The sequence below is a fragment of the Lasiosphaeria miniovina genome (genome assembly GCF_030549165.1).
Source record: "Lasiosphaeria miniovina strain SMH2392-1A chromosome Unknown B0T26scaffold_5, whole genome shotgun sequence".
NCBI lineage: Eukaryota > Fungi > Ascomycota > Sordariomycetes > Sordariales > Lasiosphaeriaceae > Lasiosphaeria > Lasiosphaeria miniovina.
In genome coordinates this window covers 3906601-3930794 of record NW_026848224.1, presented here as the reverse complement: position 1 = coordinate 3930794, position 24194 = coordinate 3906601, and the positions used below count along the sequence as shown (strand labels likewise).

Below are 24194 nucleotides of genomic sequence, written 5' to 3'. Positions count from 1 at the left end.
CTTTACGGGTGAAAATCTACAAGGCCAACACTTCCCGGATAACTTCAAGGAACTACCAGTCCTCAAGACCTGGAAATACGACTGTACGCCCACAGGCTGGAGCAATAGCAAAATAGCTCTTATGTGGCTCAAGGAAGTATATCTTCCTCAAACAAAGCCCCAAAGGAAGGACGATTGGCGCCTATTGGTCCTCGACGAACACGCCACTCATATCGACGAAGACTTTATGCTTCTAGCTAAAAGAAACCGCGTACACCTACTATTCTTGCCTTCACACACTTCTCACAAGACCCAGCCACTCGACCAGTCTGTCACGACCAGGGCAAGGCATTGAGGTGAACTCAGTCCATTGGGTGCTATCGACGAAGATTCTAAACTGAGGAGGGAAAGAAGGAAAAGTCCGACAACGCGTCGCGTGCTCGCGAATAAGTTTGCATCTATCAGTGGGGTAGGTGGGGCCTCGAGGAGGCTTCTGATAGGCCCGTGGGTTCTGGGCGGCTCTGGCTGCTTCAGGGCCAGTTTGGTGGACGGGTCCTCACACAGTCTGTCTTTTCGGCTTTGAAGTCCTATTTTCGCCAAAGAACCCTCGAATTGGCTTCCTTCACAGCCTCAGCACCTATCAACAAGCAACGCTTCCTTTTTTGCTACCGGGACGCCTCAGAGCAGGGTATGTCAGCCCGGAATATTATATCCGGCTTCCGGAAGACCGGAATCTGGCCTTTCTAACCCGCTCGTATACTTGACGACCCCGAGGCGGTCCGGGACGAAGCTGCAAAACCAGTCCCCCCATCCACACCACCCCGGAAGACCCGGGCAACCCGGAACGACCTCATCAATACACCTCAAGGTAGTCACGACGTCCGCAGGCAACAGGGCTTAGCCAAGACGGCCACTAGTCCCCGAGATAGGGTCGTCAGGACTATGTTGACGAAGGTAGGGAGGGCACTCGATCAGAAGAATACGGAAATCGCTGCTTTGAAGGCAAAAAACGACTTCTTAGCTAACGAGTTTGAATCCAAAAAGCCCTATTCACGTAAAAGGGTCAAAATAGACGCCAACGACAGATTTGCTACTATTGACGAAATTGACGAAGCTCAAAAAGCTAGTCAAAAGCCTCCCAAGAAGAGATCCAAGAAGACCAAGTCCAGGCCTGCACACCTGGTCCAGGAAGCTGAAGAAATTATCGCCCGTGGGCTTGAGCAATATAGGGCGATTGACGAGGACTAGAATGTACCTTTTTCCATAGAATTTGGCCTATAATTGAGTATTTTGACGATTCTTGTGGTGGGCCGTGATGGTGGTGGGCGGTTGCAAAGGGGGGCGATTGCATAAGTGGGTCGCCCTGTCTAGCAGCTAAAATGAAGCAGCTACGAAGTCCCGCCAGGCTTGCTAAACGCTGGGGCTGTGAGGACCCGTCCACCAAACTGGCCCTGAAGCAGCCAGAGCCGCCCAGAACCCACGGGCCTATCAGAAGCCTCCTCGAGGCCCCACCTACCCCACTGATAGATGCAAACTTATTCGCGAGCACGCGACGCGTTGTCGGACTTTTCCTTCTTTCCCTCCTCAGTTTAGAATCTTCGTCGATAGTACCCAATGGACTGAGTTCACCTCAATGCCTTGCCCTGGTCGTGACACAATTCTAAACTCTTCTCTTCCTTGCTGGCGAAGCAAGTAAAATATATCTCCCTCATTCCCGCATTCATTTGCAACCCCTACGTCGGCTGTACACGACGCAAAACTAAGGCACAGAAACCCCGCGCAGTCAATGCCGCCGAAGAAAGATTACGGCCCACCGACACGCAAATCCGATCGACTCTCTAAAAAAGATAGCAGCGACCGGACCCCAACAGGAGAATCGAGTATCACAGCCAAAGTGCCAGACGACACCGTCCTCGATACACCCTCGAGCCCAGAGCTAAAGAAGCCCGCCGAAGACCCCAGTGACCCCGAGTCAAAAGTACCTGTCACTACCAACAGCAACACCGAAAGCAGATCGCCCGCTGTTACCACGCGAGACCCTGATCAAGATACATCTCTCGCCTCTGTCGAAGTCGAGATAACGAACTCCAGCATCCTCACCGAACAATCGGAAGTCAACCGACAATTAACCCATTACAACCTCCGCCCCGCACCAACAGACGACGAGATGATCGCCACAGGTACACCCACCCCACAATCAACAACCGCAGACATGGCCTCCCCCACGCCTACCACTACAGAACTTCAAGCCACCATTGCCCGGCTCCAAGCCGAGCTCAATGCCCGCTCCTCTACACCCATTCGCCAATCCAGCGCCGCTCGCGAAGTGACCTCTGCCAATAGCGCCTTCGGAGGCGAGCGTTTCACCCCAACCGGGTTCGCCGCGTACCCTGCGTTCAAAGCCTACGGCACCGATCAGAGAGCCCCGAACCCTGATTACAACCCAAAGTCCCGCAAAGTCGGAGTCGACCCCGGTATTTTCCAGGGTAACAAGGACGAATTCGACCATTGGGTCATCACCCTAGCAGACAAGTTCGAGGAAGACAATACTACCTTCAAGACCGAACGTAGCCGTATGGCCGTCCTCCACGCCGCAACCAGAGGACCCGCCAACGACCTCCTCTCTAGCCGATACCAATCAACCGAATACCCATTCGCTAGTGTGGCCGAGATGGTCGCTAGCCTACAGGCAGTCTACCACGACCGTAACCAGGGATCGAAAGCTCGGGAGGAGCTACGTAACCTGATGTACGACCCCCGCGATAAACAGATGGACATTCACCAGTTCATCGGTAAGATCAATAGCCTGGCCGATAAGGCAAATATCGCAAAGGCGGACCGAAAGACCACGTTGTACGAGCATATCCCGGCCAACCTGAACGTTGAACTTTTCGACGCCTCCGAGAGCCCTGATATCTCCTACGAATCGTTTGTGGTCAAGGTAGCCAACTCAGCCCTGGCCAAGAAGAGAGCCTACGAGCAAAGCAAGACCTTCAAGGAGTCGAAGGAGAGACCCTCAAAGGAGCGACCCTTAACGGAGAACCGCCAACCTCGCCGCCGCTCGAGGGAATATAAGAAGGAGGTCTCGGCAACTCCAGCCAACCCTCGGTTGTTAGAGAAGGAGGTGGAAACCCTGAAGGCAGCCGACCTCTGCTTTGTGTGCAAGAAGCCAGGACACCAAGCTCGCAAATGTCCTGATCGCAAGGTTATGGCCAGTCTCCTCGCCAGCTTCGATCATGAAGGAAGCTCTGACCTTGACGGGACCGCTGTTGCCGACACTTCGTCGGAATCTTCAGGATCGTTAGAGTCGGAAAACTAGTTCGGCTATCGGAAGTCTCCTCGATAGCCCATATACCACAATTAGCTAAAGTCGGCAGATCACCAAAATCAAATACATTCACCAAACGGGTCAACCTGTTAGTCGATGGCATTGGTCTTAAGACTCACGCTCTTTGTGATACTGGAGCCGATATTTCCCTTTCTATGACCCCGAAGATGGCCAAGAAGCTCGTTGATAAGGTCGGGGCAAAGATGGAACTCTTGCCTAAACCGCTAGTACTTAGTGATTTCAACGGGGCCGCCGCCGCTCGCGCCACCCATCAAGTTCGGGTCACTCTCGAGATCGACGGCAGACGTTTCCCCCGTCAGAAGTTCATTATCATCCCGACCGCCAATGATGTCTTTATAGGACAGGATTGGTTTACCAAGCAGAACGTATGGCTGCACCCCGCCTCGCGTACTCTTCGCTGGCCCGACGATACTCCTGCCCTAGCACAATACTCGCCCAGCATCCTTGTCGATCCGAGCACTAGCACTATTGATATGAATGCCCAGTCAGAGGTAGTCCGCCGAGATCGACTAATGGAGGCCGAGGAACGCAAGCTGAAAGTGCAAAAGATTCTGCAAAATCCCTGGCGCAGGACAAACACACAGACAGTGGTAGCCGCTGCGATTCCAGCGGTCGCAACGGAACAGAAGCACAGCCCCGAGATGATTGCTTGCCTCCGCGCAATTGAGACTGACCCTCGCCAAGAGAGATGGAAAAAGCAGAAGATGCCCCAAACTGCCATACCATTAGATGGAGTCTCTAATCAGCCCACCATAAGCCTCAACGCTCTCACCGTCGACCCCAAGGCTTGGAACAAGACCTTCGACGGAAAGCATATCCCGTTCCCGGCAGGAGAGGATTCCGAGCATATTAATAAAGTGCGCGCCAAGCTACCACGCGAGTTGGCTCACCTGGAAGGATTCTTCTCGAAGAAAGCCTCAACGCAACTGCCTCCCAGCCGCCCTGGCTTTGATGTGGTTCTTGAGCTCAGTAAGCCGCTAGAGGGAAGACCGTCCCGCTACCCTACGCCCTTCGCTTTCTTGGGACTCGAAAAAGAGACCACCGACGAACTACTAAAGATCGGGTTCATTGAACGGTGCATGACCGATAAACCTGCTCCCACCTTGTTCGTGCCTAAACCCCATTCAGAAGAGCACCGTTTCTGCGTGGATTACCGCTGGGTCAACGACTTCATTAAGGGTCGACAAGTGTTAGCCCCCGACGTACAAGGCACCATCAGCCGCTGTGGGCGAGCCAAGCACCTGACCAAAATCGACATCATCCGTGCCTTTAATCGATTGCTGATGGACCCCGGTTCAAGGTACCTTACCGCCTTTACCACTCGCCAAGGCACCTTCCAATGGAAAGTCCTGCCCTTCGGGCTGAAAGTCGGGCCAGCTTGGTTCCAAGCCTTTATCAATGCACAACTCAACGAGTTACTGGACCTCTTTGCTAGTGCCTATGCTGATGACGTTCTGGCCTATTCAGAGGGCGATGATGAGGAACACTTCGAACACGTTGAGGAGATCATCTATCGACTTCACAAGGCCGGACTCCAAGGCGATATCAAGAAGTCCTCTTTCAACGTGACCGAAGTCGACTACCTGGGCATGATTCTGGAGACCGGAAAAGGAGTGCGAGTGGACCCTGCCAAAGTAGCCGCCATCCTGGATTGGGATTGGGACGACTTGACGTCGAAGTCATCTGTTCGATCATTCCTAGGCCTCTGCAACTTCATTCGGATCTTCTGTTACCACGCCAGCCAAGTTGCCGAACCACTCACCAGGCTGTTGAAGAAGGACGTTGCTTTCGAGAAGGGACCCGAGCAAAAAGCCGCCTTCGACGCACTCAAGAAGCTTGCTACCGAGGCCCCAGTTTTGGCATTCTACAAGCCAGGTTTCCCAGTGAAAGTCGACACCGATGCTTCCAACAACGCCACGGGCGGTGTGATCTGGCAGCAGCAAGAAGACGGAGAATGGAAGCCGATCGGATACTCGTCCAAGACAATGTCCGCCTCAGAGCAAAACTATCCCATCCAAGACAAGGAGCTTTTGGCTGTAGTCAACACCTTGAAGGACTTTGAACCGGCTCTATGGGGAACCAAGTTCTTTGTACAGACTGATCATCAAGCTCTCATCTATTGGTCTACTAAGAAACTGCTGTCCGCCCGCCAGATTCGCTGGTCGTACTATTTGGCCAATTTCGACATTACCTTCCGTTACCGCCCAGGTAAGGATAATGTGGCCGCCGACGCTCTCTCTCGCAAAACCGTAGACAACCCGACGGTCAAAGCACGAGAAATCCAAGACAGAACGTTCGCCTTGATCCCACCCGAAAAGATTGAAGGGCTGCCGAACGACGGTGCGAGATCAATCAACGCCCTGACCTCTACGGAACTTTGTGGAGCGGATTTGGTCGATACTATCATTGCCGAGAACGCCAAGCAGAACTTGGGTCGTAAAGAAGGATTGTTAGTTGTTCCGGAGACCACCGCCGACGGAAGCGTCTTTCTACGGACTGCCCTGATTCGAGAAGCCCATGAACCTAAGGCATTCGCTCACGCAGGACAGAACAAGACGGTCGCCCTATTAAAGAAGGAATATTGGTGGCAGGGCCGTAATAGCGACATCAAACGGTATATCCGAAACTGCCAGAGCTGCCAAAGGAATAAGGTCAGACACGACAAGACTCCCGGACTTCTCCATCCGCTGCCGATCCCAAAGCACGTTTGGGAGCATGTAGTAGTAGACGGAAAGAACATGCCAACGGACGACGAAGGCTATGACTACGTTTGGGCTTTCATCTGTCGTTTCAGCAAGCTAATCGCTACCCTGGCCGGACGCAAGACGGATACCGCGGAGATATTAGCCGCCCGGTATTACCATTATCTTTACCGCTTCCTGGGAGTCCCTAGCCAGTGGATTAGCGATAACGCCGGACCTTTCATCTCCGAATTCCTCGATACCCTCAACAAGCTCACGGGCACCAAACATCGCCACGGAAGCTCGAGACACCCTCAAACGCAAGGAAGTATCGAGATCACCAATGCGGAGTTGGATCAAAAGCTGAGGTTTTATGTGGACAAGTACCAGACCAAATGGCGAGAACACTTGCCTGCCTTGGACCTGGCCCACAATATAGCCTACCATTCGGCTATTGGAATGTCTCCGTTGGAAGTAGCGTTGGGAACCAGCCCTCGGAATCCCTTGTCTCTGCCATTGCCCGAGCTAGACCTGTCTACCGATCAGCAGAAAAAGGCCTTGGATATCGTCAAGCAAACCCAGCGAGCCCAAGACCTGGCAAGACAAAATGCCATTGCCACACAGGCCTTGATGGAGGCTCAAGCTAACAAGAAGCGTCGCCCCGTTGACTTCGGTGTGGGAGATTCAGTGTATGTCAGCAAGAAAGGATTCTCTACCGAAGCACCAACAACTAAGCTGGATTCCCAGAACGCCGGACCTTGGACTATAGTCGACATGAAAGGCCACAGCTTCGTCCTAGATACCCCGTCATGGTACAAGGGAAGTAAGGTCTTTCACGCTGACAGGCTGAGAAAAGCTTCTGAGGACCCTTTACCTCAACAACGGGCAGAACCGGAACCCCCTGTGGAGATCAATGGAGAACCCGAGTGGGAAGTCGAGAAGGTTCTGGCATCGCGACTGTTCGGTCAACGAAAGAAGCTCCAATACCAAGTGTCTTGGGTCGGCCTGGATCCCGACGAAACCTGGTATCCAGCTGGCGACCTCAAGAACTCTCCATTGCTGCTGGAGTCCTTCCACAAAGAACACCCGGAAGCTGCTGGTCCGCCAGTGAGATTACAGCAATGGATACGAGACGCGGCAGACGATGCTTTCAGTAGCGATCATAAGGATGATGAAGTGGCGGAACACGATGCGACGGGGGGGAGGACAAAGAAGAAGCATGCCACCAGGCATACTTGAATTGCCCCCGCGGTACTCTTTCAAGCTTCCTGAACGCCAGGCGCTCAGAGCTTGGAAGGGGGTAATGTGAGGACCCGTCCACCAAACTGGCCCTGAAGCAGCCAGAGCCGCCCAGAACCCACGGGCCTATCAGAAGCCTCCTCGAGGCCCCACCTACCCCACTGATAGATGCAAACTTATTCGCGAGCACGCGACGCGTTGTCGGACTTTTCCTTCTTTCCCTCCTCAGTTTAGAATCTTCGTCGATAGTACCCAATGGACTGAGTTCACCTCAATGCCTTGCCCTGGTCGTGACAGGGGCGTCGACCGTGGTGGTACGATGTACCTAATCTCTAACGACGAAGATGACGACGACGACGGCGATAATATAGAGAGCGTCAAGCACCCGAGCTACCGTATCAACTACCTTACGCCCAACTATATTATCTTCCGGCATTCTTACAAATAGCTTCCCAATGCCATAGCCGCCTATATCTAGTATATCGCCTCCATACTGCCTGAGATGCCTGAGCTCTCCTCGGAGATTGTGGCCAAGGCTGTCTATAACCTGGAAACGCTAGTGTTACGAATCCTTGTCCAAATGCGCAATAGTGGGGCACGCTCAGTTTGGTGTGGACCAATCAGGAGCGTCCCATGGAAAGAACCAATTAGGAGTGTCCCTGGGTCCCGAGGTTCGGGACCACTTAAGGTCGGGGACGCGGGACACAGTCCCGCGCGCCCGGCGTCCCGAGACCGCAAGTCTCGGGACCACGGGCCAGTGGGACCATTGTTATTGGTTACACGGTTAGATATATACGATGACCGTAGCCACAGGCTTAGATAGTTCTTGCTTGGTTCTTCAAGCAAGCAATACACATTCACTGCACTCATACACTTTGAGTGGCATTCCGATTTGACTGTATTACCCGTGCGATAGGAGCATGTCCTTTGTTCTATCTTCATAATTACCAACCCCAGCATCTTGTGGAGCCCGTGCTCCCTTACAGACAGACGACCCTAACAGTCGAGTGGTTTGTAATATGAGACTCTCGTAATCTGTGCACTATTGTTTGCTCCTTATACTTCGCATTACCTGTGTGGTTCGCCGCACTACAGCTCACTCTCCCCCCCACCCCTACAGTCCTAGACCGGGTCTAGCTCCGTGGAAGCCTCAGTGTTCCAGATTGTAACATCAAATTTCAACCTCCTCAGGACTGCGGGTGGTGGGCGTGTTCAACACTTGGCTGCCGAGCTTGGCAGCTCGGGTGAATTCCATCCCTATAAAGTGTTAGCAAGCGTCGTCGGGGGAGAAGTGGGAGGGAACGGACCGAATACATGGCATAGCGAGGTGCAGGGCGCGGTCTGTTGTCGCCTATGGCGCCCATGCCTGGATTCACGCCGCCGCCATATGACCTGCCGAGGCGTTGGCAGCATAGCTGGGGGTGGGCCCGAAAGCATTAGCGGGGCTAGGAGCGAAGCTGGGGGTAGGCTCGAAAGCATTGGCGGGGTTGGGCACAAAGGCGCCGCTGACGAAGCTGCCGGCGTTGGGGAGATAGCCGCCGGGGGCGAAGCTGGCGGGATTGGGAAGATAGCCGTAGGATAGGGGGGCATGACATGGCCTTCAGGCCCTGGCAGACTCGCCAGAGCTGCAGGGTAGTTCCTGCGACAGACACGGCCAGCATGTTCCTGCGAGTGTCTCCCTCCCAGCCTTGTCCCAACCTCGCTCCGAAATCGAAGCCGAATGCCAAGCCTTTGGAATTCAGAAGTCGGACTTCCCCTTACCAGCATTACGAAGCTTTTGAGCCCTTCGAACACAACCGGAATCATGCCCGTCCTCTGCCCCTGGTAGGGACGGAGAGGCCGATCGCCGAGCCCGCCGGCTACGCCGAGAGCAGGATGCTTTGGCATTCAGAAGTCCGACCTTGAGCTTGAGCGCGACATCCGCGCCAAAATTGACGCTGCTTTTTACGTCGTCTTTCAGCGCTCCCAGGCCGACATCGGTGTCATGTACACAATCAACAGGAGACGACAGGACGGCCCGGGCAACTGCCTTGCAATTGAACCCAGCCCCAAGGCCGAGAAAAGTGGCAGAGCCCCCCACGAGAGGTCATGCGATGGGCTGAGAGCAGGTATGCGGGCTTTGCCATGGTTTGAGCGGACTTGGGTGACCTAGAGAACTACATAGCCAAGGGCCGGCGTGCTGGCGAAGTTCTCAAGGTCGCCAAAGTCTGCCCAAACCACCGCAAAGCCGGCGTACTTGCTCACAGCCAGCCGTAGGACCTCTTATCGTGGTCTTCAGCCATCTAGTCCTCAAGATCGCTCAAGTCTGCCCAAATTAGGTTCTTCAGGTGTGAATGGGGGTTGGCTCGATGGAGAGGGAAGGGGATATGGCCCTGACCTATTGTAATGTAGATGACTGTTTCTGTGTTCTTTCCTTAGCTAATCAATCCATATCCCTCAAATTTTACCTCATCTCTGTGACACAATGGTAGGTGGTTATCCGTTACTCCTCTTTCCTCATTTTGCAAAATCTGGCCTTTTGGAAGAGACACTACACTTCTCACAATCATCATAACTCTTTCGGGTCAATGTATGAGCCCGTGTCTTCAATTTTTGTACTTTGTATATTTCCCACTTTTGACGCTCTTCTTTTGTTTGTTTTAGTTCTTTTTTAGAAGACGGAGCTCCTGCATATTTACAGACGGTTGCTGTGGTCAGTATTAGTGCGGAACTCAAGGATCCACGTCGGCAAGGTCATGTGTGCAACGTTTATGAACCACTTTAAGACGAAATTATTTCTCTTGAGGAAACTGCCTTGTATGAGGTAGTTAGCTCGCTCGTTTCATGGAAAACAGTCCATCTCTCTGGGTGTTCTATATAACCTGCCATTAAAGAATCGATTTCCATGCCACATGGCTTCTTGGACAGGCGGATGTTTCTTTGCCTCGGGCTTTGTCGACCTTTGTCCTTCTCACTGCCTGTCCTCACGGACCTTAACATGCCTCTCACCCTTGTGTTGCTTTTCTGCTGTGTGATGACCAGCACTGCATCGATGCTTGGATCTGCTAGTGGGAGTCGCATCTTCGTCCCCTTTCGTCTTGTAAGCCGACGCAGAAGTTGGGGCAAGCGGTGACGCTCTGGACCGAACTAGGTAATTACTGGCATGCTAATTTTGGGGAGACATTTCACTTTGATTTCCGAAGGCAATTCACTTCACCTTGGTACGCTGACGAGTTAATTATGGTATGAAGAACAACCCAGCAACGGGCCACGTTGGTATTATATTGCGCTAGACCCTTCTGCTTGCCCGTTACACCTCCTTCCTGGCGTGGTCTCGTACTTGATCTTTGCTCTCTTGGAAGCTAGCTCAGCGCTGGAATTTGCTGCGACTTGGTACTGTTTTGGTTGGTAGTGCCACGGCGGGTGCGTCCAGGGCTGAACGGGACCTGGGTGCTGCGGGAGTCGGCGTGCCGGTGCTGACCCACTCCTCCTCCTCCATCTTCCTCGTCGTCAGGCGCGGATTAGAAGGGGGAACGCACTTGTACTCCGGCCTAGCAGGCTCACTTGGGTCGTTCCGTTTCTTTGGAGGCGGGACGTGATACTCCTCGTATCCCTTGAAGGGTCGCTTTGTCGCGTCTTTGGGGAGGGCCTCCAACCGCGCAGGTGATATCCCTGGTCGAAGATAATATTCTCCAAGTTAATGAGCTTGCGCGGTTGGAGGCCCTCACTGAAATGTGGTGTTTAAGGAAGAGGCGAGACTCCCGCACGGCACGGTTGTGCCGGCGAGAGGCCACCACCTCCGGGTGGTGTTGAAGACGGATGAAGAAGCCAGGCTGTATTTTTTTTTGAAAGGAAAATAGGTGAGTGTTGTGGAATTCAGGGCAGAAGTGGGTCCGGGACTGGAGGCGAGCGCCAAGTACCTGGGTACCGCGATAGAGTAGCCTGGTGGTACGGATGACCTACCAAAAGAAAGTTCTCACCGCCCTGGTACCGATTATGTCGGCAGGATCCATTATAGGGGGCCATAGCATATGTAATCAGGCCAGCCTAATTCGGAAGGACGCAACATGTTGGGCAGCAATATGGTGTAAATAGCACCTAGCCCAAAAGCCCAGAATTTCCCCTCTTTCTTGTAGCATCATTCTTTTGGCTATCATCAAACAAAATGCCACATTCCGACACTGCATCTCGTGTTCAAGCCCTTACTTTACAAGCCCTCGGGTGGAAAAATGAAGATATTGAGAAGCTGACTGGCATTAAAGCGAGGGCCCTCAACAAGCTACTTGACCGTGCTATCGAACGTGGATTTGAGCCTAGCAAACTCCGGATCCAAGATTCATATGTTGCGAATTCCCCCAAATCCGGCCGGCCACAGAAGCAAGAGGCCTCCGAAGAAGAGGTGCTTGATAAGGTACGCAAAAGCCGTTACGGGCGCGAGTTATTCTGTGCTTAAATTGCCTCGTATTTAGGCAACCGGATCTCCACTATGACGGTCTAGCGTATCCTTCGGAAAGCTGGCATGCGCAAAAAAAAGCCCACATGTAAGCCAGGGCTTACAGCGAAGATGAAAAAGGAGCGTTTGGAATGGTGCATAGCCTATAAAGGTTGGACTTTGGAGGATTGGAAATACGTGATTTGGTCTGATGAGACTTCTGTTGTATTGGGCTTTCGCCGTGGTGGTTATCGGGTTTCGAGGAAGTCAGAGGAGCGGCACTTGAAGATTTGTATCCGCGAACGGTGGAAAGGCTATTCGGAATTTATGTTCTGGGGTTGTTTTTCTTTTAACCAGAAGGGGCCATACCATATTTGGAAGTAGAGACTCCTAATAGGAAGTTGGCTGATGAAGATTTGGAGCAGATGAATGCTGTATTGGAGCCAATTATGAAAGCTGAATGTGAGCTTACTAACCCAATTTCTCGTTTAAGAATCGACCGTCGTACTCCAGGGCGAATTCCGCAACAGAAATAGACAAAGAAAACGGGGAAATTAACACGCGGCAAAGGGACTAGAATTGCATAGAAGAAGGCCTAGAAGGGTATGCCTCAGCAGAAGATACAGGAGTGGATCTAGCGAGTCTAACACTACGTTAATGAAGTTATTCGTTGCGAAGGAGGCAACGAATACAAGGAGGGGCGGCCCAGTTATTTAAAGAGCCGTGAGATCAATACAATTATAGAGGTTCTAGAGGAGGAACAAGAGGGTTTAGAAGATACTGTGAAGGCAGGCATATACGAGAGTCAATACTGCAAGTAAAGAATGGCTGTATTCGTAAATAACTAAACTAAAGAATGGAAAAGGAAAAGAAGAAGCCTGCGGTTCCTGTAGGTAGTGGTTTTGTGGTTGGCAGGGGCAATTAGGCTAGTCCTAATCGGGAAGGGTAGGGCAGCGGAGTGGAACCTGCAACCAGGGCATGATTGCGGCACCACGGACCATAGTTCGGCCGTGCCGTGACAGGTACTAATATAGATAATCTAATGGAAGATTCTGAGTTAGAAGAAGATGTTTGGATTGAGGAAACCGAAATTTAGATACATAGGAAGAATAAAAAACTGTAGTGGAATCTTTTAGGTAGTATTACAAAGTAGGTAAAAAATAGTACTAATATTGTCCTCTGGACAGGATAAAGAAAGTGGGAAATAGTGGGAAATAGTGGGAAACAGGCTGTAAAGTAGGTGGGAAGTGCTGTAAAGTGGTAAAATGAGCATGTAGGAGCAGATCAATGGAAGGCGCTATAATTATAGGGGATAAGGCCTGAAGCGGCGAGATCTTGGCAAAGGTGGTGAGAACTTTCTTTTGGTAGGGTCATTCGTAGCACGTCATGCATTTGGGGGGCGCCACGGTTCCCGAGCCGATACAGCTGGCCTCAATCCCTCCAATAGGGGCGAGTGTCGTCTCATCGGCGTTATGCGGCAGAGCAGCCTAACGCCGTGGCATCCTTACCGTCAAAAGGAGTTGTTCCGCCACCGACGTAATTGGGATCCCCGAGGACGAGTTCTATAAATGTTGACACGGTGCCCTAATTCCTATCCGGACTTCCGTCTGGTTGTGAATTCACCTCTAGCCCCCCGAAACTTAAATGTGCAAAAGTGACGAGCACTCGGCAAGGTCTGGTCTAGTCGGTAAGGAAGTTGACGAGACAAAAACGAGCCCAGAGAAAACATCACAAGGTTTATTCAAGGTCTACCATCTCTCCACGGCTAGTGGCTGCCACACAGACAACCGCAGCAACATCAAGGCGACGAGAAGCTGCTGGGGGAGCTGGATTCGGGCAGGCAATCTCGCGTTGGAGTGGGGCTCGAGTTTCATAGACCTAGTCCAGGGTGGAAGGTGGTAACCCGCCGGAGTTGGGGCATCTACCCGGCCATGTGTCGGCCAGGCATCCAACCTGTCGATGAGCCCGTTCTCACTTCCAGCAAGCTTTCATAAGATGATGGACTCCACCTCCAAGATGCATGTAGCCTTGTTAAATACAAAACCTCAAAGTCCCCGTAGTACCCCTAGACCAACCTGCCAACTTGAAAACAAGTCATTACCATCCAGTTCCTTGCCACGGACGATGGCAATGACGACAGCCCACGCCTCGTGGCCGACAGCCGTGTGGTCCCAAACTCTATCAAGCAAAACACACTTTCCCATCCTCGGCTCCGACTCGACACTTTACCTGCCGCGCATTCTATGCCTCCATGGCGGCGGCTCCAACGCACGAATCTTCCGCGCACAGTGCCGCGCTTTGCGTTCCCAGCTGACGCCGACCTTTCGCCTCGTGTTCGCCGACGCCCCCTTTTTCAGTGACCCCGGTCCTGATGTGGAATCTGTGTACGCCAGCTGGGGGCCGTTCCGGAGCTGGCTTACGCCGCAGGTGCCGTTTGAGCAGCAGCACGGGTTCGACGCCGAGAGGGTGGATGCAAGCATTCGGGACGCCATTGCTCAGGACGACGGGCTTGGGGCCATGGGGCCGGTGGTGGGCGTGTTGGGGTTCAGCCAGGGCGCGCGTATGGCGGCGAGCCTGCTGTTCAGACAGCAGATGCATGGGAGCCAAGGGCTTACCTTTGGGGACGCGAGGATCGAGTTCCGCTTTGCTGTTCTGCTTGCTGGGCGCGGGCCGCTGCTATTCCCGTGGCCGAGTCCTGGGTACGTCGACACGCGCGAGGCACTGCTGCACCTCCCGACCGTCCACGTCCACGGACTCGGTGACGTGGGGATCCGCATGCACAGAGAGCTTCTCCGTAGATGCTGCGAGAAGGGCACGGCCAGGCTGGTGGAGTGGGAGGGTGGCCATCGCGTGCCCATCAAGACGCGAGATGTCGCCGCGGTTGTGGACGAGATGCTGCATGCGGCCATGTGCACAGAGAGCATCAAATTTTGAACAATCAAGTAGAATGAAGAGTGAGAAATAGAGTTAAGAGTGAGAAATAGAGTTTTTTTTTTTCAATCTCTTCAATCTGAGTCACATGCTCTAGCCTCTACGCATGAAGTAAGGAAGGCGCAAAGCTACAATCTATCTTATCTAAAAAAGTAAAACGTTCGCCAAAAAGAGCAAGAACGCACCAGCAAAGAACACACCAGCAAAGAACGCACCAGCAAGAACGCACCAGCAAAGAACACACCAGCAAAGAACGCACCAGCAAGAACGCACCAGCAAGAACGCACCAGCAAAAACACAAAAGAAATCCTCCCCCGCCTCACCTAAGCCGTCGCCCATCCCCATTCGTGGCGTGTAAAAATCCCCTCAGCTTCCACCACTCCAAATACCGCTTCACCACCTCCTTGCTGACCGGCCCGACCGCGCGCATGGTAGCCGAATGCTCGCACGCTTTCTTCGTGTCCAGCAACATACCGCCGCAGCTCATCCGCACGAAATTCTCATCGAGGAAATCAATCAGCCGCGCCGCCGGATTATCATCCATCGACCCCGGGAACGCGCGCACGCGGCGCACCCACGCGTCGAACGGCACGACCTCCTGCACGCCCAACTCCTCACGCATCACACCCAACACATCGCCCCACGGCTGGCGCACGGGGTTGTCGACGTGGTACACAGGCGCCATATGCGTCTCCTCACCCAACAGCACCAGATCCGCGACCGCGCCCGCGACCGCCTCGACGGGCGTCCAGCACAGCTCCCCCCCCAGCGCTGGCAGCGCGCGCAGCGTCTGCGAGCTCTTGACCAGAAACGCGAGGTGCTCGTTCTCGTTCCACGCGCCACTCGCCGAGTTCCCCGCGATCTGGCCCGGCCGCACCACGCACGCGCGGAACCATGCCGCATGGTTGTGGAGGGCGGCGTCGACCATGCGCTCACACACCCACTTGGCGTGCGCGTAGCCGTTCGGCAGCACGTCGTCGGGCGCGGCGCGGGCTTCTGGTGCGAGGCGGGACCCCGTCAGGTGGTGGTGCCCCATGACGGCGATGGACGAGACCAGCTGGAACGCGATCTTGTTCCCCGTCTGGGGCGTCTGGGCAAGCGCGGCGTCGCGCGCGAGGTCGAGCAGGTGGCGCATGGCGGCGAACTGCGGCTCGAGCGCGCTCGCCGGCCGCTTGCCCGTCATGGGCCAGGCGTTGTGGATGATGTGTGTGACGCTGGTCGTGAGGGACGCGTAGACGTCGCGCGCGAGCCCGAGGCATGGTTTCGTGCTGTCGACGGCCAGGATGCGTAGCTTGGCCTGTGTGGACGGTGTCAGGGTAATCCCGCGCGACGTGAAAGCGTCTTGTTGTCGCTCCGAGGGTTCCCCGGTCGTGCTGCGCCGGTTCAGGCAGAAGACGGTTTCGACGTGCGGGAGGGAGGCAAGGTGTGCCACGAGGTGCGCGCCTAGCGAACCGGTTGCGCCGGTGACGGCCACGCGCGCGGGGAGGGGCTGCCGGAGGCTTTTGTCGTTTGGGGTTGCTGCAGGTGCTGCAGGTCGTGGCGGCATGTCGAAGCCGGCGGCGTACTTCTGCACATAGCCGTCGAGCAGCGCCCTGTCAGCCGGCAGCATGCTTGTCTGGACCGCCGGCGGCGGCGGCGCGGGGAAGTCGATGCGCGTCGGCTCGAGCGGGAAGCCCGGGGAGGCTGAAGCCTGGGCGACGATGATGCGCTGGATCTCGATCTCGGGCCGCCAGCCATCGGTCCAGTCGACGCGGCCGTAGCCGGCGGCGTGCAGGTCAGCCTGCCAGCGCGACTGGTGGGCGATGGCGTGAGTGCGGCCGTCCTCGAAGCGCCACCAGCCCTCGAACAGCCCGAAAATGATGTCGACCCAGTACACGGGCTGCGTCATCTCCAGCATCAGCAGGAACCCATCAGGCCTCAAGGCCTGGCGGACGTGCGCTACCGACTCGCGCAGGTTGCGCGTCGCGTGGATGGCGTTGCTGCCGATGACCACGTGGTGCCGCCCCAGTTCGGGTGCCGGCGCCTTCTCGATGTCATGCACGCGGAACTTCATGAAGGGGTACTGCGCGCCGAACTTCTTGCGTGCCGCCGCCACGAAGGACCCCGACAGGTCCGTGAAGGTGTACTCGACGGGCACGCCCAGCGCCGCCAGCATCGGCACCATGTCCTTGGTGGTGCCGCCGGTGCCGGCGCCCAGCTCGAGCATCTTGAGCGGGCCGCTGTTGCTGGGGAGCCTGGCCACGACCCGCGCCAGCACGTCGCGCATCTGCGCGTTGGCCAGGTTGTTGAGCAGGCTGTCGCCGTACAGGCCCGTGACGAGGCGGCGGCCGTCGTCGGTGCCGAAGATCAGCTTGATGCCGTCCTGCTCGCCGCGCAGCACGTCGGCGAGCCGGCTGCCGGCGAAGAAGGTCAGCCGGATCACCGACTCGTGCTCGGGGAACGCGCGCAGCAGGTCCGCGCGCAGGCTGGCGCTGGCCTTGTAGGGGGCCGCCGACGCGGCGGTGCGCGTGACGACGCCCGTGGACGGCGACACGTCGACCAGCCGCGCGGCGTCGGCGAGCATCTTGTACAGCCACTCGGTCAGCCGGCCGTGCTCGGCGACGTGCGGGATGCGCGGCAGCCGCTCGCCCGGCGCCGCCGCAGCGATGCGGCACCCCAGCTGCTCGCACGCCTCGAGCGCCAGCGCGATGCACAGCTGCGTCAGCCGCGGCAGTACCGTGTCCATGTAGCCGGCGCAGCCGTACTGCGCGATCAGGTCGTCCGTCAGCCGCTTCGTCTCCTCAAAGGCCTCGAACACGGCCGCCGGCGACAGGTGCAGCTCCTCGCTTCCCCCGAGGCCGTCTGCCACAGCCCGTGACGCGGCGGCAGCGGCGGCAGCACCGGCCTTGACGTGCTCGTGCTGCGCGGCGAGAGGCGGCGTGGGCGAGAAGCTGGTCGGCGGCGTCGACGAGGTGGAGTCGCCGTCATCAACCTCGCTGTCGCCCGTGTCTTCGTGGTCGCCGCCCGACGGGCCGTCCGCCACGCCGAGCACGCCAGCAACATGGGCGACCAGCTCGCGGAACGTGAGCACGCTCGCCAGCTCGTCGCTCATCAGCCGCGCCTTGAACGCGCCCTCCATCTCGCGCCCCAGCTCCATGCCCATGAGCGAGTCGATGCCCAGGTCGGCGAGGTTAGCATCGATGGAGATCTCGCCCGGCTCGAGCCCCGACAGCTCGCCCAGGATGGTCCGGATCTTGCCGACGACGTCAACGGCCGGTGCGGCAGCTGGCCCCTTGGCCGCCGCAGCCTTGACTTCTGTCTGCACGGAAAGCTGCGGCACGCTCGTTCTCGTCTGAGCCGGCGGAGCCGGCAGAGCATCACCACTTCCGTGCTTTGCAGCCCGAGTCGCAGCAGCAGCAGCAGCATTCGCCGCCACCGGCACCGCCAGCCCCGGCGTGAGCCGCGCCAGCATCTTGCTCATGGACAGCTTGCTGACCTGGTGGTAGTTCACGCCCAGAATGACCTCCGCCAGCTTCCCGCTCTCGGCCTCAAACACAAAGATATCGCTCAGGAACGCCTTGTCGCCAACGCGCTCGTGCCTCGCCAGCACGTCCCACGTCTCGACGCTCTTGTACTCGTCCCCGCCCAGCAGCGGCGAGCGCAGCCACTTCTCGAACCCGACGGCAATGTACATGTCCCCCGGATCCGCGTCCGTCATGCAGTTGACCCAGATGCCGGCCACCTGGCTGAAGCTGTCGGCGAGGTGCGTGTCGAGCCAGCCACCCCCCGGCGCCGCCCGCTTTACCACACGCCCCGCCGACTCGAAGCCGCGGCCCACCAGCCGCTGCACGCCGCGGTACGGGGATGGGTAGTCGACCACCTCGGCGAAGGCGCGGTAGATGTTGCGCGCGCCGTGGATCATGTCGTCAGCGCCGCTCCCGTCCAGCACGGCTGCGCAGTGCGCGTGGTGTCCCGTCAGCCGCTCGTACCGCTTGAACTCGGCCAGCGCGGCGCCGTCGTCGGGCCGCGCCAGCACGAGCTGGCCCAGCGCGTGCAGCGTCTCGCCGCCGCTTCTGTCCGGGTCGTTGCCGGTGCTGACGACCTGCCAGTGCCACAAGTTGTCGTCGGCGGAAGCAAACCGCAGCGACACGGTCCGCGATGCGTCGAGGCAGATGGCGGCTTGGTTGCTGACTTGGTGGATCTGCGGCGCGTACGCGGGCGGCGAGCTTTGGTCTTGGGACAGTAGTAGGTCGGGCCGCACGCTGGCCAGCGCCTCGACGGCCATGTCGACGATCAGCGTCGCCGGGCAGATGGCCGCCGTCTTGGCGATGAAGTGCCCCGACACGTAGTCGAGGTACCTTTGCGCCTGCGTGTTGATGCGGAACACGGGCGCGCGCGCGTTGCCGTCGCGGTGCTCGACGAAGGAGAACAGGCCGAGGGGTGGCGCGGCGGTGTCGGGTGTACGTGTCTCGGCGGGTAGGGGGACGGGCTTGGGCGGCGCCTTCATGTCGAGCCAGTGGCGCGAGCGCTCGAACTGGTACGGCGGGAGGAGCAGCGGAGTATATTCGTACGTCTGCACGCGGTGATGTGGCCAGAAGACGGCGGTGCGCAGGCCCTCCTTCCACAGGCCGAGCGTGGCGTTGGCGAGCATCTGCGGCCCGTTGCCACCGTCGCCCGTGATGTTGACGGCCTGGAAGTGCGACTCGCGCGGCGCGCCGAGTGCTCTGCTCGCCATGCCCGTGATGGTCGAGTTGGACCCGGCCTCGAGGAAGACGCACCCGCCGGGGTACCGCTCGGCGATGCGCTGGATGGCGTGGCTGAAGAAGACGGGGTTGCGCATGTGCTCGGCCACGTAGTTGGCCGTCAGCCGCGTGTGCTGCGGCAGCCCCGACTCGACGGCCCGCTCGAGCGGGATGTGCGGGTCCTCGCTGAAGGCCAGCGTCTGGCCGATCTCGACGAGCCGCGGCACCAGCGGCTCGACCAGCGTCGAGTGGAACGCGTTGGTAACGCTCAGCCGCTTGCAGCGCGTCGACGCGAAGTCGGCGCTGCTGCCCAGCGTCTCGACCACGGCGTCGATCTCGGCGGCGGTCCCGGCCACCGTGAAGCTACGCGGGCCGTTGTAGCAGGCGATGGTAGCCTTGCCACCCGCGCGGGCCAGCAGCGCCCCGACGGCGGCCAAATCGCCCTCGACGGCGGCCATGGACCCCTTATCGGCGCCCCAGGCCTCGCGGATGACTGTCGCGCGCCCGACGACCACGCGCAGGGCGTCGCGCAGCGACAGCGTGCCCGAGACGGCCAGCGCCACCAGCTCGCCAAAGCTGTGGCCGACGACGGCTGCGGGCGCCAGCCCGCAGTCGATCCAGCTGCGCGCGCTCGCGTACTGCAGCGCGAACAGCGCCGTCTGCAGCCGCACGGGGTCGTCGACGGGCGTGCGCTGGAAGATGGCCGGGAAGATGCTGCCGCTGCTCCCAGCCAGGGACGCGCACACGGCGTCGACCGCGCCCAGGTGCTGCCGTAGGATCCGCGACGACGAGTACACGCCCCGGTCGAGCCCCACGAACGTGCTCACCTGCCCGCCGAAGCACAGGATCACGGGCCGCGCCGGCTTCTGCGATGCCGATACTAGGTTCGTGCCCTCCGTGCTCCCCTTTTCGAACGCCGCCAGCTTCTGCACGAGCTGCTCGACAGAGCGCGCGGCGAACACGAGCGCCTTGTCCAGCGTCGGGTTGGCCTGGCGCGAGACGTTGAAGGCCGTGTTGGCGAGCGACGGCGCCGTGTTGGCGAGCGACGGCGCGGCGTCGGCGCCGGCGCCGGCGCCGGCTCCCCTGAACGCAGCGCTCTCAGTCAAGAACCTGACCAGTCGACCACAATAGGCCTTGATCGCGCGCTCGTCAGCCCCAAAGATGCGGAACGGGTACTCGACACCTGGCGCGTCGTCGCGCGTCTTTGCTGGCCTGGCCCTGGGCGCCCCAGTCACGACCATGGACGCGTTGGAGCCCGACGCGCCGTAGTTGTTGATCAGGGCCGCGTGCACGCCGCCGTCGGGCACGACCCACGGCTCCAGCCGTGCGGCAATGTGGATCTTGTCGTCTGGGGATGCAGCGATGGCCGGGTTCAGCGTGTCGAAGCTTGCGCTTGGCGGGATCATGCGGTGCGCGGTCATGAGCAGCGTCTTGACGAGCGACACGGCGCCCGACGCGCACTCGGTGTGGCCGACGAGGCCCTTGACGGAGCCCAGCGCGAGCGGTTCGGTGCGGCCGGTGCGCGGCCCGCCGAGCACGTCCTTGACGCTCGCGTACTCGGCCGGGTCGCCGACCTGCGTGCCGGTGCCGTGGGCCTCGACGACGGTGATCTCCCCGGGGTCGAGCCGGGCCTGGGCGACCACGTCGGCGAAGAGGTCCGACAGCGACGGCGAGTTCGGCACGAACACGGGCGTGCAGTTCTGGTTCTGGTACACGGCGGAGCTGGAAATCGTGGCCAGGATCTGGTCGCCGTCGGCCAGCGCGCGCGCCACCGTCTTGACCATGACGGCCGCGAAGCCCTCGCCGCGGCAGTAGCCGTCGGCCTTGGCGTCGAAGGGCTTGCAGGCGCCCGTCGGGCTCAGGAACCCGCCGGCGGCCAGGTTCTGGAACCACAGGCTGTTGGTCATGATGTTGGCACCGCCGGCCAGCGCCGCCGAGCAGTCCCCGCCTAGGACGGCGCGGCAGGCCTGGTGCACGGCCACCAGCGACGAGCTGCAGGCCGTGTCGATGCACAGGCTCGGGCCCAGCCAGCCGAACCAGTGGCTGATCTTGCCGGCGATGAACGACTTGAGGTTGCCGACGGCCGTGAAGGCGTTGGGCTCGTGGCACGCCATGTTGTTCTCGTAGTCGGCGCTGCACACGCCCACGAAGCAGCCCACCTTCTTGTCGATCCTGTCGGGGGCCACGCCAAAGTAGCCCGACTGCTCGACTGCCTGGTACGCCACCTGCAGCATGTGCCGCTGCTGCGGGTCGACCGACGCCATCTCGCGCGGCGTCTTCTTGAAGAACCTGTGGTCAAAGGCGTCGTGGTCGGCGATGAAGTTGCCGAACCACTTGCGCGACTCGTCCTTGGCCCGCCACACGTTGTCAAAACTCAGCCGCGAGCCGGGCACCTCCTGGTGCTGCGACGCCCCGCGGCACAGCAACTCCCAGAACTCGTCGACGTCGTCGGCGCCCGCCACCTTAATGGACACGCCGACGATGGCCACGTCGTCGGCCTTGCGCGGCTCGGGCATCGGTTCCTTCTCTGCCGCGGCCTGCGCCCCCGAGCCGCCGGGAGACGTCGCCAGGTGGCCGATGTGCGTGGCGCGCGGGCCGAACCTGCGCATGGCCGACGGCGGGACGCAGCGCTCGGGGCCGAACGACGTCAGCCGCAGCGTGGCGAGCCGGTCCGGTGCTGCCAGGGCCACGGCCATCTCGAACCGCCGGTGCCACTCGGACTTGTTGGCCAGGATGGTGTGCAGCGCGTGTGCGTGCAGCGGCCCGCGGCCAGCGGCAGCCGCGCCCGCTTTCGAAGCGTCGTCGGGGTCCCAGCCAGACCAGGTTGGGCAGAGGAGGCCGGCTGCGTCGGGAAGCCGCAGGCTCGCCTCCCGGTCGCAGTAGGCCACCAGCAGGTCCATGTCGTCCTTGTACCACGCGTGGTGGAACCTCCCGTGCAGGCCGATCTCGGAGGCTACGAGACCGGCCGCTCTGAGCGCCTGCTCCAGCTTCGAGGCTGTCGCGGCAGCCGTCGTGACGGTGGCTCTGCTCTCGTCGTACGAGACGGAGATGTAACTCTAGAAAAGGTGTGTTAGCGAGCTTTCATTTGTCTCGGTCAAGCTTCGCTCTCGACACCCGGCGGAGTGTCGTGCGATTTGGTAAACCCACGTCGGGAAACTCGTGCAGCAGCCTGTTCAGCTCTTGTCCCCCGGCGGGCGACGACCACGCCGTTGCCAGCGCTGTTGCCGGTCCCGACGGGTCAAGAGACTCCTGCGCATCCACGATGCCGCCAATCAGCATGGCCAGTCTCACGGCCGTGGCGCCGTGCGTGCGAACTTGGGTCTTGTCCTTGCCGAGCGCCACGGCATACGCGCTCAGCAGACCCGTGCAGAAGCCGAGCGTGCCCAAGACAGGCGCAGCAGTCTCGTCTAGCTGCCATCGCATGTAGCCGACAAGCTGTGCGATGATGACGAGCGGGCTGAGGACGATGTTGGGCACCCTCGGGCCGGCGCCGTCCAGCACGCCTGGCCGCATCACACCGGTGCGGAACCACTTGTCCAGGTCGGCCAGCAGCTCTCTGGCCCCGCTGTCGACCTTGTACTTGGGGAACGCCTGCAGGAAGCCGTCCCAGCACCCGGCCAACGACGCCAGTGCCTCGCCAACCCATTGCTGCTCCCCCGTGCCCCACACGCTCGCCCGCAGGGCGGCAAAGGCTTCGGCGTCGAACGACAGGGCTTGCGATCCGAACAAGAGCAACGTGCCGCCCTCGCTGGACAGCGATGTCCGGTTGCCTGTCAACGTCATTGCGTCTCTGGCTTTTCAGCTGTGGACTTTGCTGGAAGGAGTTGAGTCTAGAGTGTTGTTGGTGAGTCGGGTCGAGAGGGAAAATGAAAACGGTGAGTCGGGTCGTGTCCTGATGCACTTCAACCTGCTCAGCTAAGACTGCGTATATCTAGTTGACGTTGTTTCCAGGCCTCCGCAGGACAAGCACACGCGTGGTCCAGTTATGGCTGCATGCCAAACCAGCCTCGAGCGCTGGCTCGATCCTAGCAATGATTTTCCACCCAGTTCCTTCGCGGGAGCCCGAATTCAGCTCGGGGCTGACCTTTCACCACCCGTGCAGTGTCTCCTACCAAAACCAAGGCCTCTGGCCGATGTACCCGGCCACACTGTGCGCTCTCGATGGAGATAGGGGCACGTGCCGGAGTCATACGACCGGAGTTTGCGCCGGAGCACAACCGACGGCGCCCCCTGTCATGGCCGCGCACTTACCTTTTTCGGAAACAAACGGCAGGTAGCACTGGGAGCCGGAGTGCACGGTTTCTGTGCGCGTTGCACGGGTTCTGTGCGCTTTGCACGGTGCACATCCCTGCGTCAGCACGGGGCTGGTGAGAACAGTGTCTCCGTGGCCATGTTTACTGCACCATGTTTACTGCAGAGGGACGAGAGGACGAGAGGCATCGTCGACGTTAGAGCGAACGGGCGAACGGGCGAACAGAGCACTACCATTCGCTCTCGCCATAGTGACAGGCAGAGCAGACAGCAGCCCGCCTGATGAGCAGTTACGAGGGGACAGCTCAAGGTCGTGCATGTACCCCTTAGTCTTACTGATTAACCCAGGGCGGTGTCGACAATCAGCAAGTCCAAGCCCCCTCAAATCGCCGGGCCGTGAGAAATCACAGGACATAGCGCGTATTCCTGAGCCTCTGCAAACAGTAATTATAGAATCACCGCGCTCAATGTCGAAGATGCGGATAAAACTTTTCCAAGACCGTCCAAGACGTTCCAAGACGTTCCAAGACGTTCCAAGCCCTTCCAAGCCCTTGGCCGCTTGGCGAAAGCTTGTTTGGACAGCTGCGCCTCGCGATCTTGGGACTCGGGAGTTGTGCTTTGTGCCACTATGG

General features: G+C 58.6%; 4 protein-coding genes across 4 annotated transcripts; 2 read left to right on the top strand and 2 right to left on the bottom strand.

Moving 5' to 3' along the window:
- Positions 1–8419: 8419 nt before the first annotated feature.
- B0T26DRAFT_753664 (uncharacterized protein) lies at positions 8420–8909 on the bottom strand (the record flags this gene model as incomplete). The annotated part of the gene is made up of 3 exons (XM_060445723.1): positions 8420–8505; positions 8641–8798; positions 8899–8909. 3 exons carry the CDS (start codon positions 8907–8909, stop codon positions 8420–8422), a joined length of 255 nt encoding a protein of 84 aa, XP_060294899.1.
- Positions 8910–11392: 2483 nt separating this feature from the next.
- On the top strand, positions 11393–11623 carry B0T26DRAFT_613935 (uncharacterized protein; the record flags this gene model as incomplete). Its single annotated transcript, XM_060435946.1, has 1 exon — positions 11393–11623. A coding segment is annotated over one exon (231 nt), but the record flags the coding sequence as incomplete, so codon positions are not given.
- A 2160-nt stretch (positions 11624–13783) lies between these two features.
- On the top strand, positions 13784–14593 carry B0T26DRAFT_753663 (serine hydrolase-domain-containing protein; the record flags this gene model as incomplete). Its single annotated transcript, XM_060445722.1, has 1 exon — positions 13784–14593. The coding sequence occupies one exon, from the start codon at positions 13784–13786 to the stop codon at positions 14591–14593; it is 810 nt and encodes a 269-aa protein (XP_060294897.1).
- A 316-nt stretch (positions 14594–14909) lies between these two features.
- B0T26DRAFT_742197 (uncharacterized protein) lies at positions 14910–23094 on the bottom strand (the record flags this gene model as incomplete). Its single annotated transcript, XM_060444075.1, has 3 exons — positions 14910–17153; positions 17193–22367; positions 22459–23094. 3 exons carry the CDS (start codon positions 23092–23094, stop codon positions 14910–14912), a joined length of 8055 nt encoding a protein of 2684 aa, XP_060294896.1.
- Between the last annotated feature and the right edge of the window lie 1100 nt (positions 23095–24194).